The 13,826-nt window shown below is 50.1% G+C and overlaps 1 protein-coding gene across 13 annotated transcripts in view; it reads right to left on the bottom strand.

Moving 5' to 3' along the window:
* Positions 1-227: 227 nt before the first annotated feature.
* The window catches only part of FGD2 (FYVE, RhoGEF and PH domain containing 2), a 39,611-nt gene continuing 26,012 nt past the window's right edge, over positions 228-13,826 (bottom strand). For 4 of the 13 annotated variants that reach the window (XM_024765858.1, XM_024765863.1, XM_024765862.1 and 1 more), the window contains 7 exons: positions 9,995-10,074; positions 9,879-9,912; positions 9,347-9,439; positions 5,507-5,638; positions 2,511-2,657; positions 1,181-1,327; positions 229-896 (listed from right to left, as the gene is read on the bottom strand). In XM_024765858.1, the coding sequence (XP_024621626.1) occupies positions 618-896; positions 1,181-1,327; positions 2,511-2,657; positions 5,507-5,638; positions 9,347-9,439; positions 9,879-9,912; positions 9,995-10,074 (912 nt within the window). In that variant the 3' untranslated portion in view covers positions 229-617. Of the gene's footprint in view, positions 897-1,180; positions 1,328-2,510; positions 2,658-5,506; positions 5,639-9,346; positions 9,440-9,878; positions 9,913-9,994; positions 10,075-13,826 lie in introns of all 13 variants that reach the window. The other 9 variants (XM_024765869.1, XM_024765871.1, XM_024765860.1 and 6 more) reach the window with 6 other exon arrangements.

The raw sequence follows: 13,826 nt of genomic DNA, 5'->3' as shown, positions 1-13,826 counted from the left end.
TGAAGGTAAAAGAAGATAATCCATGTAAAACACTTAGAACAGTGCCTGCCTCAGTAGATGTCTGACATTTGTTATTATTACTAACCTCATGCCTAGCACTTGGTAGTTGGCTCGCTTTGTTCTTCATCTGGATAACCTGGGCTGCGCATCAGACTCCTATGCGTACTCCTGAAACATACCCGCGCCTCCCCATCCCAGACCAGTCAAATCAGAAATCTTTGGTGATGGATCCAGGCCTTGTATTGTTTGAAGTTTTAGTTTATTTTTATATTTATTTGTTGGTATCTTTTAAAGCTTCCCAGGTGATACATACGTGCAGCCAGCCTGTGAACCACATTGGTGACCAACAGTCCTGGGTTACCTGGGACTTTCTTAGTTTTAGAAAGTCCCATGTTCTAGGAATCCCCTCGGCCCTGGGCAAACTGGGATGCTTCGTCATCCCCTCCCCAAAGGAATGAACCCATGTTTTCTGAATCTCAAATCAGGACACACGCTCTGAACACAGACGACTGGAAATCAATTCTTTGAAAGCTCAGCTTGGGGTGGTGGGTCAGCTGAAGTGTCAGCCCGTGCATGGCAGGAGCAGGGCTCTGATGGGGAGAGGGCCCCGCTGTAGCTTAGTCAGACAGGTCCCTGTCGTTGGGTCCCCCGGGGCTCAAGCCGCTGGCTGCCCGCTCCATGGCCTTCACCCAGCGATCCTTCAGCTCCTCGGTTTCGGCCTTGAAGGTATAGAGCTGGCCTGACTGTTGCAGCTGGAAGACCCGGGGGTCCGCCTGGGGCCCAGCGGTCACTTGGTAGCCCAGCAGGGGGATGGAGGTGTGGGCCCGCATGTCCTGGGAGGGGAGGGCAGAGCTGTGGGCTGCTGTCCTCCCATTCGGCGCCACTGCCTCAGACGGCTGTTTGGAAGGTACCAGGCACACACCTGTCTCTTGCCCCCCAAAAACCCATGAAGTGGGGTGGGGTGGCAGGAGGGCATTGAGGAAGAGGACTGGTCACCCCCTGAGGGCAAAGCAGTCATGACCTGGAGTCTGGGCCCAGCTCTGAATGCCAGTAACCCTGTGACTTGAGGGAACCAGGTCCTCATTGAGCCTCATCTGACTTATGGGGCCAACAGTACTCACCCCCACTGCCACCCCTGACACACACACATACTGTGAGGAGGGGCGGGGCGTGGCATTACCTGGGGGGCAGCGTAGACATAGAGCACGAGGGGGTCATCCCGGGGGATCACGCACCAGCCCCGGGACCCGCTCTTGCCCCACTTGTCCCCGAGGAGCTGTAGGAAGCTGCACATTAGGCTCTGCTCGGACCCCGCTGCAGCTCCTTTCTGAAACCAGAGAGAGGGACTGTCAGGGAACCGAGCACCCACTACCTGACAGATGTCGCTCATTAGAAATCACTCTTTCTAAACCTTTCGGCAACCGTGCAAGGAGGTGTTATTTGTCCCTGAGGCTCAGAGAGGTTCCATCAGGGACTTGCAGTCATAGAGCTGGCCAGTGGCAGAGCTGCAGTCAAACCTCAGCCAGCCTGACCTCTGCGCAGGTGCTCGGAGGGCTTATCCCCTGAGAGCTGCCCCAGGGAACAGAATTGGAGCCTGAAAAGGGGCAGACCATTCTCTCTCTCCAGGAGCAAAAGCTGTGTGGTATGGTCTAGTGATTGGGGAGGGCATGGGCAGGGCTGGGGCCTAAAAGAATGAGGGAGGATTGGAGAGTGGGCAGATGTCAGTGGAAAGAAACCAACTTGAACCTGGGAGCTGAGTTCAGTTGGAATAGGCTGGGGTCTTCTCCCACCTCCCAAGGACAGTGGGATGTCAACCTGGCTTTAATGAGGGAGCGGCAGAGGGGCGGGGGTAACCAGTGTCTAGGCTGGGTGCCAGTGCCCCAGAGGTGCTGACCAGCAGTGGGAGCAGCCTGAGAGTGCCTGCGGCTGGGGGTGGGGAGTGGCTCAGCCCCAAGGACAGCAGAGAACATCTGTGGTAGAGATCAGAGAGCTGGTTCCTAACTCTCTGTGTGACCTTGGTCACTTCTCTGGGCCTGGGTCTCCAACCAGCTGGTCCCTGAAGTCCCTTCCAATTACAATGGAGTCTCCAGGCTGCCTCTTCCCTGCAGTGGGACTCTGACCTGCAGCCTCAGTATCCCCATCTGTAAAATGGAATCAGCCGCACCAGCTCTTTTCACCTCCTGGGACTGCTAGGCCAGGGCATGGGGATATGAACAGGAGTGGTCCAGAGGGGCCGTGCGATTATCGGATGAGGATGCAGAGGAAAGGTGGAAAGCCTGGGCCACAGCCTGGAGCCAAAAGTTGCTTCTATTTGGTGACAGGCGCAGCTCTGTTTTATTTGGCCAGGGCCGGGCCGGGGTAGGGGGGTGTTCCGTTGGGGGGGGCTGTCTGTGGGCAGAGAGAGGAAGGGGAGTGTGACCACGGCAGGCTTGTTCCTCAGCACCGAGGACAGTGCCAGCACTTGGTGAGGCCGTGCACACATTTGCCTAGTAGAGGAAACCGGCCCTCACCTCCAGGATGCCACGCCTCTTGTCCTCCTTGTCCTCGGGGAGCACATTTCCGGTGAGGAACGTGTAGCAGTCTAAACAGACACGGCTGGGCCTGTTGTCATCGTATTTGAGCTCAGCCCGGTAGTCGGAGCACCTGGCACACACCACCTGGGGGAGGACAGGCAGGAGGGGCTTGGGGGCTGAGGTGAGGCATGGAGGTCCCCGTTAGTGCCTTGGCTCAGGAGGTGGGGACGTGAGAGCAACCCGAGACCAGAGAAAGAAAAAGAAAGCTTCAGGAGAGGGATGGAGGCAGAGCTGGGCATCCCCTGCGCTGGCAGAGGCCCAGCCACCTGGAGGCTGCAGTGCAGGGGGAGAGGGCCCGCAGCTGGGGGCTTGAGGCCTGGCCCCCACTGCAGGAGCTCAACCTCTCTCCCTTCACGTTCCCTGTTGTGAGGGCAGCTACTGATCCCGGGGCCTTGACCTGTGCACACCCCTTGCATCTGATCACTTCTCTGAGCGCTCTCTCTGCCCTCTGTCATCTCACACGACTCCCAGCAACCCCACCAGGTGACCAGCCCTGGGACTTTTACTCTCACCTGCAACGAGGGGACAGTGACTTGATGAAGGCCACAGAGCTCTCTGGCAGCAACTGGCCCTCCTCAAACAGAAGGTGTCTTTACGGTTCTACAGTTTAGCATTAAGAGTCATGCAGATTTTGCAGTCCAGCCAATCCTAGAGTCAAACGTGTTCTGATACAAAAATGATGGGCTGGCTGTTTTTGCCAGGAAGACCCACCATGTGGAGTCTGTGGAGTGGCGCCCGGCCCCCAGCCCACCACGGAGACGTCCCCAAGAAGGCCATCACAGATCAGGCTGGGGAGATCGGGTGAAAGAGGCATGAGAAAACCTGGGGAGAAACACAGGCACTGCAGGATGTGACTTCCAGGAAGACTGGAGTGTCACAGTGAGTCCAGGATGTGGGATTGGAAATGGGGGCAAGAGATAGAGACTTGGACGAAGGGTTATTCATCAGGTAGCCGGTCTGTGTGCCCAGCACAGCATGTGGCCTGGGAGGGAGCCACAGGGGAAGGCCTGGGCTTGCCCCACCATCACCAGGATTCCTGTCTGGCAGGCGGGGAGGCAGAAACTGGGCACCCAACCACGAAAGGATGACTCACAGAGTACAAACGTTCGCACGGGCAGGAGAAGCCCCAGAATCGGGTGCCTCACACAGCCCCACACACAGGGCTTCAGCTACCTTGAGAATATTTTATTTTGTTTTTTATTGAGATTTAAAATTTTTAAATACAATTAGCACGTATTTATTTTCTCCTCTCCTCTACCAACTTTTTATTTTGAAAAATTTCAAACCTGAAGACAAGTTGAAAAAATACAGTGATACCCTCACCACCAAATTCACGGATTGTGAACATTTTTGCCACTTTTGATTTCTCCCTCTCTCCCTTTCTCTCTCTCTTTCTCTTTCTCTCTCTATATACATACACACACACACACACACACATATATATTTTTTCTGAACCATTTGAGTTTAAATTACAGTCATCATGTCACATCACCCTTAAATATGTAGCTGGTGTCTCCTAAGAACAAGGGCATTCTCCTCCCTATCTACGATGTCATGATCACACACAGGAAATTTTAACATTGATACGATATTGTTACCTATATATGCTTCATAATCAAATTTCCCCCAATGGTCCCAGTAATGACTTCTGTTTCTGGTTCTGTTTTTCCCATCCAGGATTCAATATCAAGGATCATACATTTCATTTAGTTCTCAGAAAATTTTATTTCTTTTTTGTACCTGGAAGGCAGGTACATGAGTGTTGTTATATTGTTCTTTGTGCCTCTTTGTATTTCTTAACTATTTAAAATAATTTTTTAGAAACTAGTTACAAAGTTACAAGCGTGAGTAGACTCAACTCTTGTTTATTGATGTGACTCACCGAAAATGGAAGCTAATCCCCAGATCCTTTCTATTTGGCTCTGATATGAAACTCACTTACACGAACATAGGTGTGTCCCAGTCCTAGAAATTTACTTTGTGTCCTGATTGCAGTTTAACACATTTGGGGACGCCTCGCTGACTGGCCCCAACCTGCCCAGCTGGTCTCCTCCTGTCCCCCGAGGTCATTAAAGACGGAGGTCATTAAAGGGCTTCTCTGTTTGCAGAGTAAATGGAGAGGGTTGTAATGTCAACAGAGAACAGCTCAAGTACAGCAAGTGCTTAAAAAGCAAAGCAAGATCTGCCTCTGATAACTGGGCCTGAGCTGACAAGAGGGAGGAGTGGTTCCTTCCTCAATCAGCTGGTGGCTGTTCCTCTGAGTGAGGCTGCCCAAGTGATTAAGGAGGGGGAAGGAAAGGGGGACAAGGAGAGGGAAGGGGGTGAACCTTCTTTTGTTGAGTCCTCACTACCACCCTGGAGGTAGGTGTTACTAATCCCCATTGTACAGGTGAGGAAGCTGAGGCTTGAACCTGGCGGGCAGAGTTAGCAGCAGAACCAAGCAGGTGCTGGAGTGCTGAGGGTTTGCCAAGAAGACGAGGGGACAGTTAGCTGAGGTTGGTCAAGAAAAGAGGACGGTGAGGGGTGGGTGAGTAACAGGTGTGGGGCTGATGAGGTGGTGGATGAAAGGCCCGACAGGGGCTGAAGGATTTGGGTGCCCCCACCCAGGAATTGGAGACCATTTCCTGGTGCTGGGCCCTGAGGGTCTTGGGAAATGGTGGTGAGGAAGCAGATGAATGAATAGGGTCAGCTTTGGGGAGCGTCTTGAACAGGTCGCTTAACCTGTCTGAGCCTTGCGTCCTACCTGCAGAATGGGGCAAACAGCCGACCTGCTTCACACGTGGGCACCATGAGGCCCCAAAAACAGGTAACTCACACACCTGGCACAGTTGGCACCCAGCACTTCTGGCTGTACTGGTTGAAGCGGGCAGGGTTGGCAGGGATGGGAGGGCAGGGCCTGAGCTGGGAAGGCAGAGGCCGAGGTGGGTACTCACGTAGCCGCAGGCCCGGCAGTGGTGGCGGCGGCGCATCAGGGCGTTGAAAGGCTCCTGGCAGCGCATACACATGGTCACCATCTTGTCACGGACCCACTGCGGCGCCCGGAGGCCCAGCTCCTCGGACTGCAGCTGTGGGGTGGCAGGGTGGGTACTTCAGGACCCCCTGTACCCACCTGCTTGTGGCAGAGATTATGTGTGCTATGTTTCCCAGTGGCTTCCATGTGAAGCGGACTGGACGAATAAAGACCACGTAAAGGGGAGGTCAGTTACTATGAGCCCTATTTTACAGGTGAGGAAACTGAGCCCCAGAGAGGTCAAGGGACTCAGCAAAGACGCCCAGCAGGCCAGAGTTCAGAGCTCAGATCTGAAATCAAGTCACAGACGCTCTCCATAACTACCACCCCACCTGCCTTCCACCTTCCCTTGGTCTCACATTTTTCAGGCACTTTCAAAACCCAAACCTGGGCATGCGCTCACTCTCTCTCGCGAGAACAACGGAATCACGACTAACTGCTGAACAATCATCCACAGAAGACAATAGAACTCGCCAAAAAAGACACCCCGCATCCAAAGACAAAGGAGAAGCCGCAATGAGACGGTAGGAGGGGCGCAATCACAATACAATCAAATCCCATCACTGCTGGGTGGGTGACTCACAACACATATACCACAGAAGTCCACCCACTGCAGTGAAGGTGCTGAGCCCCACGACAGGCATCCCAACCTGGGGGTCTGGCAACAGGAGGAAGAATTCCTAGAGAATCAGACTTTGAAGGCTAGCGGGATTTGATTGCAGGACTTCGACAGGACGGAGGGAAACAGAGACTCCACTCTTGGAGGGCACACACCAAATAGTGTGTGCATCGGGACCAAGGGGAAGGAGCAGTGACCCCATAGGAAACTGAACCAGACCTACCTGCTAGTGTTGGAGGGTCTCCTGCAGAGGTGGGGGGTGGCTATAGCTCACCGTGAGGACAAGGACACTGGCAGCAGAAGTTCTGGGAGGAACTCCTTGGCATGAGCCCTCCCAGGGTCTGCCATTAGCCCCACCAAAGAGCAGGGTAGGCTCCAGTATTGGGTTGCCTCATAGAAAATTAATAAGGAAACACAAGCTTTAAATGACACAATAGACCAGATAGATTTAATTGATATTTATAGGACATTCCATTCGAAGACAGCAGATTACACTTTCTTCTCAAGTACACAGTACACACGGAACATTCTCCAGGATAGATCACATCTTGGGTCACAAATCAAGCCTCGGTAAATTTAATAAAATTGAAATCATATCAAGCATCTTTTCTGTCCACAACACTATGAGATTAGAAAACAGTTACAGGGAAAAAAACGTAAAAAACACAAACACATGGAGGCTAAACAATACATTATTAAATAACCAAGAGATCACTGAAGAAATCAAAGAGAAAAAAAAAAAATACCTAGAGACATATTACAACGAAAACATGACAATCCAAAACCTATGGGATGCAGCAAAAGCAGTTCTAAGAGGGAAGTTTATAGCAATACAAGCCTACCTCAAGAAACAAGAAACATCTCAAATAAACAATCTAACCTTACACCTAAAGGATAGATATACCACGTTCTTGGATTGCAAGAATCAATATTGTGAAAGTGACTATAGTACCCAAAGCAATCTACAGATTCAATGTAATTCCTATCAAATTACCAGTGGCATTTTTTACAGAACTAGAACAAAAAAATCTTAAAATTTGTATGGAGACATAGAAGACCCCGAATAGCCAAAGCAGTTTTGAGGGGAAAAAAGAGAGCTGGAGGAATCAGACTCCCCGACTTCAGACTATACTACAAAGCTACAGTAATCAAGACAATATGGTACTGACACAAAAACAGAAATACATATCAATGGAACAGGATAGAAAGCCCAGAGATAAACCCACACACCTATGGTCAACTAATCTATGACAAAGGAGGCAAGGATATACAATGGAGAAAAGACAGTGTCTTCAATAAGTGGTGCTGGGAAAACTGGACAGCTACATGTAAAAGAATGAAATTAGAACACTCCCTAACACCATACACAAAAATAGACTCAAAATGGATTAGAGACCTAAATGTAAGACTGGACACTATAAAACTCTTAGAGGAAAACATAGGAAGAACACTGTTTGACACAAATCACAGCAAGATCTTCTTTGATCCACCTCCTAGAGTAATGGAAATAAAACCAAAAATAAACAAATGGGACCTAATGAAACTTAAAAGCTTTTGCAAAGCAAAGGAAACTACAAACAAGATGAAAAGACAACCCTCAGAATGGGAGAAAATATTTGCAAATGAATCAATGGACAAAGGATTAATCTCCAAAATATATAAACAGCTCATGCCTTTCAATATTAAAAAAACAAACAACCCAATCAAAAAATGGGCAGAAGACCTAAACAGACATTTCTCCAAAGAAGACATACAGATGGCCAAGAAGCACATGAAAAGCTGCTCAACATCACTAATTGTTAGAAAAATGCAAATCAAGACTACAATGAGGTATCACCTCACATCAGTTAGAATGGGTATCATCAGAAAATCTGCAAACAGCAAATGTTGGAGAGAGTGTGGAGAAAAGGGAACCCTCTTGCACTGTTGGTGGGAATGTAAATTGATACAGCCACTATGGAGAACAGTATGAAGGCTCCTTAGAAAACTAAAAATAGAACTATCTTATGACCCAGCAATCCCACTACTGGGCATATACCCAGAGAAAACCATAATTCAAAAAGACGCATGCACCCCAATGTTCACTGCAGCACTATTTACAATATAGCCAGGTCATGGAAGCAACCTAAATGCCCACTGACAGACAAATGGATAAAGAAGATGTGGTATGTATATACGATGGAATAGTGCTCAGCCATAAAAAGGAACAAAATTGGGTCATTTGTAGAGACGTGGATGGATCTAGAGACTGTCATACAGAGTGAAGAAAATCACAAAGAGAAAAACAAGTATCGTATATTAATGCATATATGTGGAACCTAGAAAAATGGTACAGATGAACTGGTTTGCAGGGCAGAAATAGAGACACAGACGTAGAGAACAAACGTATGGACACCAAGGGGGGAAAGTGGCGGGGGTGGGGGAGTGGTGGTGGGATGAATTAGGAGATTGGGATTGACGTGTATACACTAATATGTATAAAATAGATTAATAAGAACCTGCTGTATAAAAAATGAATAAAATTTAAAATTCCAAAAAAAAAAAAAAAAGATAAATGTTGGGAGACAGTTCTCCTAGGGTCTCTTGTGTTTCCTTTTTTCTGGACTGTCTTTTCAAGAATCTTCCTATAACTACCAGCCTTGAAAATAGATGTTGTCTCTCTAGAGCATAGGGCAGACATACTCACTGCACATTATAAAAGATTCAGAGACTGATTTGCTTTTGTTTGCTGACATAGTCAATTCTGATTCTTTCAAACTGAGGACCAGTCCCTGCCCTTGGAGCATGAATTAATAGAGATAAATAAAGAACTCTTGAAAGATAGCAAAAAAAAAAAGAAAAAAAACCCAAACCTGCACACACACCACCCCCACAGCCCGAGTTATACATATAGATGTAAAATCCTTCCTAGCGGTAGTTGCACATAAAGCCTCCCAAAGGAATTTTTTGCTAATGGGGGAATCTTTGGCATTGAGTTTCTGAGTAGGGTGATGTTGGCGTGTGTAAGCTTCCCCAGATCCCTTCAAATCATTCATGGTGGGTGACACTCTCCAGCCCTCCAAGCTGGCCTAGGTAGAACAAAGAGAGGGAATCATTCCTGTGTAAGGCTGGCGGCTCCGGGAGGGATACAGAGCCTTCATTTACCTCCTGCTCCTGGGTGTCTCCCTCAGGGCTCTGGACCGCAGCTTTGAAGGTTTCATTCCGCTTCTCGATTTGGTCAATGGCCGCTTGGCAGGCCTGGGGCAAGGGGCAGAGCACAGGGAGGTGGTTGGGGGGCGGCAGGAAGGGCTTGCTCATCTGTGAATCCATCTACACATTCCACAAACGTTGCTAAAAGCCTACTGGGTGCTAGGGGTTAGATTCCAAGTGTACATTGCCTGATTTAAGGGAGGAGAAAATATTAGTCCCAGATTACAGATGTGAAAACTGAGGCTCAGAGACATTAAGTGACTCGCCCCAGGCCACCCAGCTAGGCAGTGAGAGGCAGCAAGATTTAAACCGCTCTGACTCCAACTACTACAGAGCAACTTTGAGGAAGAACAGGGAGCAAGCAGGCGGGTGTGCACTCACACACACACACACACACACACACACACACACACACACAGCATCCCTCTCTCCCCCGCAGCCTGGGTGGGGAGGTCAGAATCCTAGGGGCCCTGGAGCATTCTGATACCTGCAACCAGGAGATCATTTCCTCCTGGGACCTGCTTGGAAAGTGAACACAGGCGTTGAGGAGAGCAGCCCCTCCCAGTTTTCCCATCTCACCCGGCCCTCAGCCTGCCTGCCTACCGGGCCCGCAGCTCCAGGGTGCGCTGCTTCCCGGACACCAGGAAGGAGTGGGGGAACTCGGCGTCAGTCAGCTCCCGCACCTGCTCGGAATGGGAGGGAGAGACTGCTCAGACTCACCCACCCGCCCCCCAGGCACTGTGGCAGGGAGGTAGGTGAACTGTGCCCCAAGGACAATTCAAATTAGAGACAAGGATAGGGAGCTTGTTCAACTGCTCCCTAATCCCATCAAGCCAGGCAAATGTGCCTGCAATCTGGCCTCACCCTGTACAGCAAATGGGACTTAGGGCTCCTGGAACCTTAGCAGATAAGTTGGCCCAGTGTGAGGTAGGGGTGACGGCTCCTGACAAAGGAGTCACCCAAAATGGAAACTGGGTCACAAATTGGGTTTGGGGACACAGCTTTTTCAAGACCAGATGTATGGCCTAGAACAAGACCCTTTTACCCCATAGAGTGAATGAAGGAATTGATCACCCAATACACAGATCCAACAGACCCCCCCCCCCACTTCCTGTCTTTTACCATCCTTGTCCTAGAATTCCACAGGTCCCGAGTCCGTTATGAAAGCCACCCGTCACAGAGCACTTACTATGCGACAGCCACTGAGCACCCCACACATGTTCTCATTTAATCAGCATTTACTGCTGAACCCACTAATTAATTCTAATGCTTAATGGCCATCATGTGCCCCTGAAGGCAGTACCTGTCAACAGCTACAGTCCCCTGGCACAGCTGAATCTATGGTTACCTACCAGTTTACAAGAATTATGTGGGACCGAGGGACATGCTGAATGACACCACAGGGGTGCGGTCAGCAAAATCCAGACTGTGAGAAACTCTACCAGAGAAATGATCTGATTTCTTCAACTAATAAATGAGAGAAAAACTAGGAGAGGGAGGTATAATGGATAAAAGGGGATGTATCATTACAAATGATTCAAACAGATCAGCTGTGAGAAGACAATTATGAGACAGTCAAGGAAAACCAAGGGATCTTAATGTTATTAACTAATTATCATTAATTTGTTAGATGTAATAATGGTACTGTTGGCAACTTTTAGGGCAAAAAAAAGAGTTCTTATTTCTCTTTTTTTTTTTTTTTTTTTTTGCGGTATGCGGGCCTCTCACTGCTGTGGCCTCTCCCGTTGCGGCTCCGGACGCGCAGGCTCAGCGGCCACGGTTCACAGGCCCAGCCACTCCGCAGCATGTGGGATCTTCCCGGACTGGGGCACGAACCCGTGTCCTCTGCATCGGCAGGTGGACTCTCAACCACTGCGCCACCAGGGAAGCCCAAGAGTTCTTATTTCTTAAAGAGACATACTGAAGTATTTATAGGTGAAATGATTATGTGTCTGAGATTTGCTCTTATATAATCCATCGGAAAAGGGGATTAAGAAGGGGATTGCTGAGTAAACCAGTTTTAGCCAGGTGATGAGTATATGGGGGTTCATTGTACCATTTTCTCAGCTTAAAAGTGTCCAGAATAAAAAGTTAAAGAAAATCTTCACAGCAGTCTGGACAGGTAGATATTATCACCCTCATTTGGGAGATGAGAAAATGAAGATCAGAGAGGGCAAGAGACCTGCTTGAGGTCACACAGCATCTAAAGAGCATAATGAAGATTCAAATTACGGTTTTTGGTCCCTAAGGGTAAAGCAGAAGCACATCTATTTCCACCCCACTCCCAGAGCCCAGTAAGCACAGACTTCTCCCAGGCAATGTGGAGACAGAGTCACAAAGGGAAGCTAAGATACAGACCTAGAGCCCAAGGGCCTAGCATGGAGGAACTTTGTTGTCAATGAATCCACCTGACATGTGGGTCCCTCTGCGAGCTCCCTGCCACGAGGTGACCAGGCCTTGGCACACTTTCAGGCGGCCCACCACACCTCAGAGAGCATGACTCTGGGAACATCCTTCCTCACGTTAGGCCTAGTCTACCTCTTGGGCCCACAGAACCAGTCCGTTCCCTCTAGAAGGGGCCTGATGTGATTTGCACTTGATACCCTTGACAATGGGGAGGCTCTAAGGGTTTATAAATGGAGAAGCTCATGTGGAGACAGGTGTTTGGGAAAGCCACTCCAGCAGCTATTTATAAGGGTTGAAGGGCTGGGGAAAATAGGACAAACCAGCAGCCCAGAGGCCAGTTAGGGAGGGATACCCTGAATGGTCCATGCCTGCCTGGAGAGAGAAAAGGTTTCTACCTGGGGAACAGTATCTGGAATCTGGCAAGACTCCATGCCTGATTGGGTGAAGGAGAGAAAAGAAGGGAGAAATCTAAGGTCTGGAGTCCACGGCCAGGAAGAAACATGATGCTTTTGATAGAAAAAGGGGAAGTGGGAAGAGTCCCTGACCTGAGGGACCACCTCTGCAGAGGGGCAGGATGAAGGTTTCTAGAGGACAATTCCCCGAGCTCCGCAATACCTAGGCTCAACCACCAGACTTGGCCGGTTCAGGCTCCTGCCAGCCCACACAGTGCCTTTGTGCTAATTAGAGAAAGACACCTCTTCCTCAAAACACTTTACTGACATCTGTTGGCAAACTGGCGTAACATTCAGTCAAGTATCTGGTTTGTTGAACCAGACACTTGACTGCCATCTGCCGGACAGTGAGAACTGTAAATATGCAATCTATGCTGTCGTCTGGGGATGAGGTGTGCTCATCTTAGTTGAGGTGTGCTTGCACAGTGCACAACCTGCACAGTTGTCCATGGAGACGCTGAGTACATATGTACCCTTACCCCTTCCTTCTTCCCAGGCTGGCCCTGTACAGGATGGCACAACGATAGGACCAAGTCAGACCCTGGGGGGTGAATCAGCTGCTGAGAACTAGGTCTCCTTGACACTCAGGAAGGAGGAGGCCAGGGGGTCACGGCCAGTGGGAGCCATCATGGTGGTCAAAGGTCAGACCCGCCTCCAAACCTTAGACTCAGGAAATGATTCCTGCACAAATGCGGGTAGGTGGACAGCTCTGCTCCTGCCAGGCCCGTGCCATCCAGGAGTGGGCGCTGTGCGGCCTCCAGAGCACCAGACACGCCCTGTAGGGACTATGTTCACTGGGACTGGAGACGCCAGGAACCCAGCGCACGCTGGGCTGGGAGCCCTCGGCACATACCCTGAGCATCTGACACTGTCAGGCCCATTTCTATGTATTTTCTCTTTACGATAGTCTGTTGTGGTCTCCATATTTCTTGGCTTTTCTGTCAATCTCTGCCTCTCTTTTTCTATGCCTGGGTTTCTGCCAGTCCTAAGACAGGGCTGCCTGTCTCCATTTCTCTGTCTTTAACTCTCCATAACCTGCCGTTCTCAGTCTCACTCACCAAGGCTCCCAGACGTACAAGCTTGCACGCACCCTAGCCTCTGGGACATTCTGGCCACTTCAGTTAAGAAAGCTGGATGACACAGGGTGGGGGGGCTGCATTCCTAGAGGAACTCAGTCAGCTGAGATATGGAGGACAGGCTGTGAAGCCCCAGAAGGTGCCCAAGTCCCTCCATCAGCCCTCATCACCCGCAGGCTACACCCCACCCCCAAGCCCTTGATTCAGCCCCAAACACCAGGCAAGCCCAGTCAGCAGCAGGGGCAAGGCCCTCCTGCTGGGGGCTCTAAGAGGCTCAGGGGTTCTCCAGAGGCGGAAGTATCCTGGTTCGAGTTCTGCCTGCAGCTCTCTCCTGTGGCAGATCCTGGGAGATGGGTGGGGGGAGGGGGAGTCAATAGGGATAGGGAAGGGGGAGATGGAAGGGTACCAAGACAGGCCAGATCTGACCTCTGCTTCTTCCAGCCCCAGCCACCAGGACTCAGGAGCGATCAGAGGGGCTGTCAAGAAGTTTCCCCTCCCATT

The sequence above is a fragment of the Neophocaena asiaeorientalis genome, unplaced genomic scaffold, assembly GCF_003031525.2.
Source record: "Neophocaena asiaeorientalis asiaeorientalis breed wild unplaced genomic scaffold, Neophocaena_asiaeorientalis_V1.1 scaffold46, whole genome shotgun sequence".
Classification (NCBI taxonomy): Eukaryota; Metazoa; Chordata; class Mammalia; order Artiodactyla; family Phocoenidae; genus Neophocaena; species Neophocaena asiaeorientalis.
Note: the sequence above shows the minus strand (reverse complement) of the source record. Positions and strands in the feature narration are given on the sequence as shown.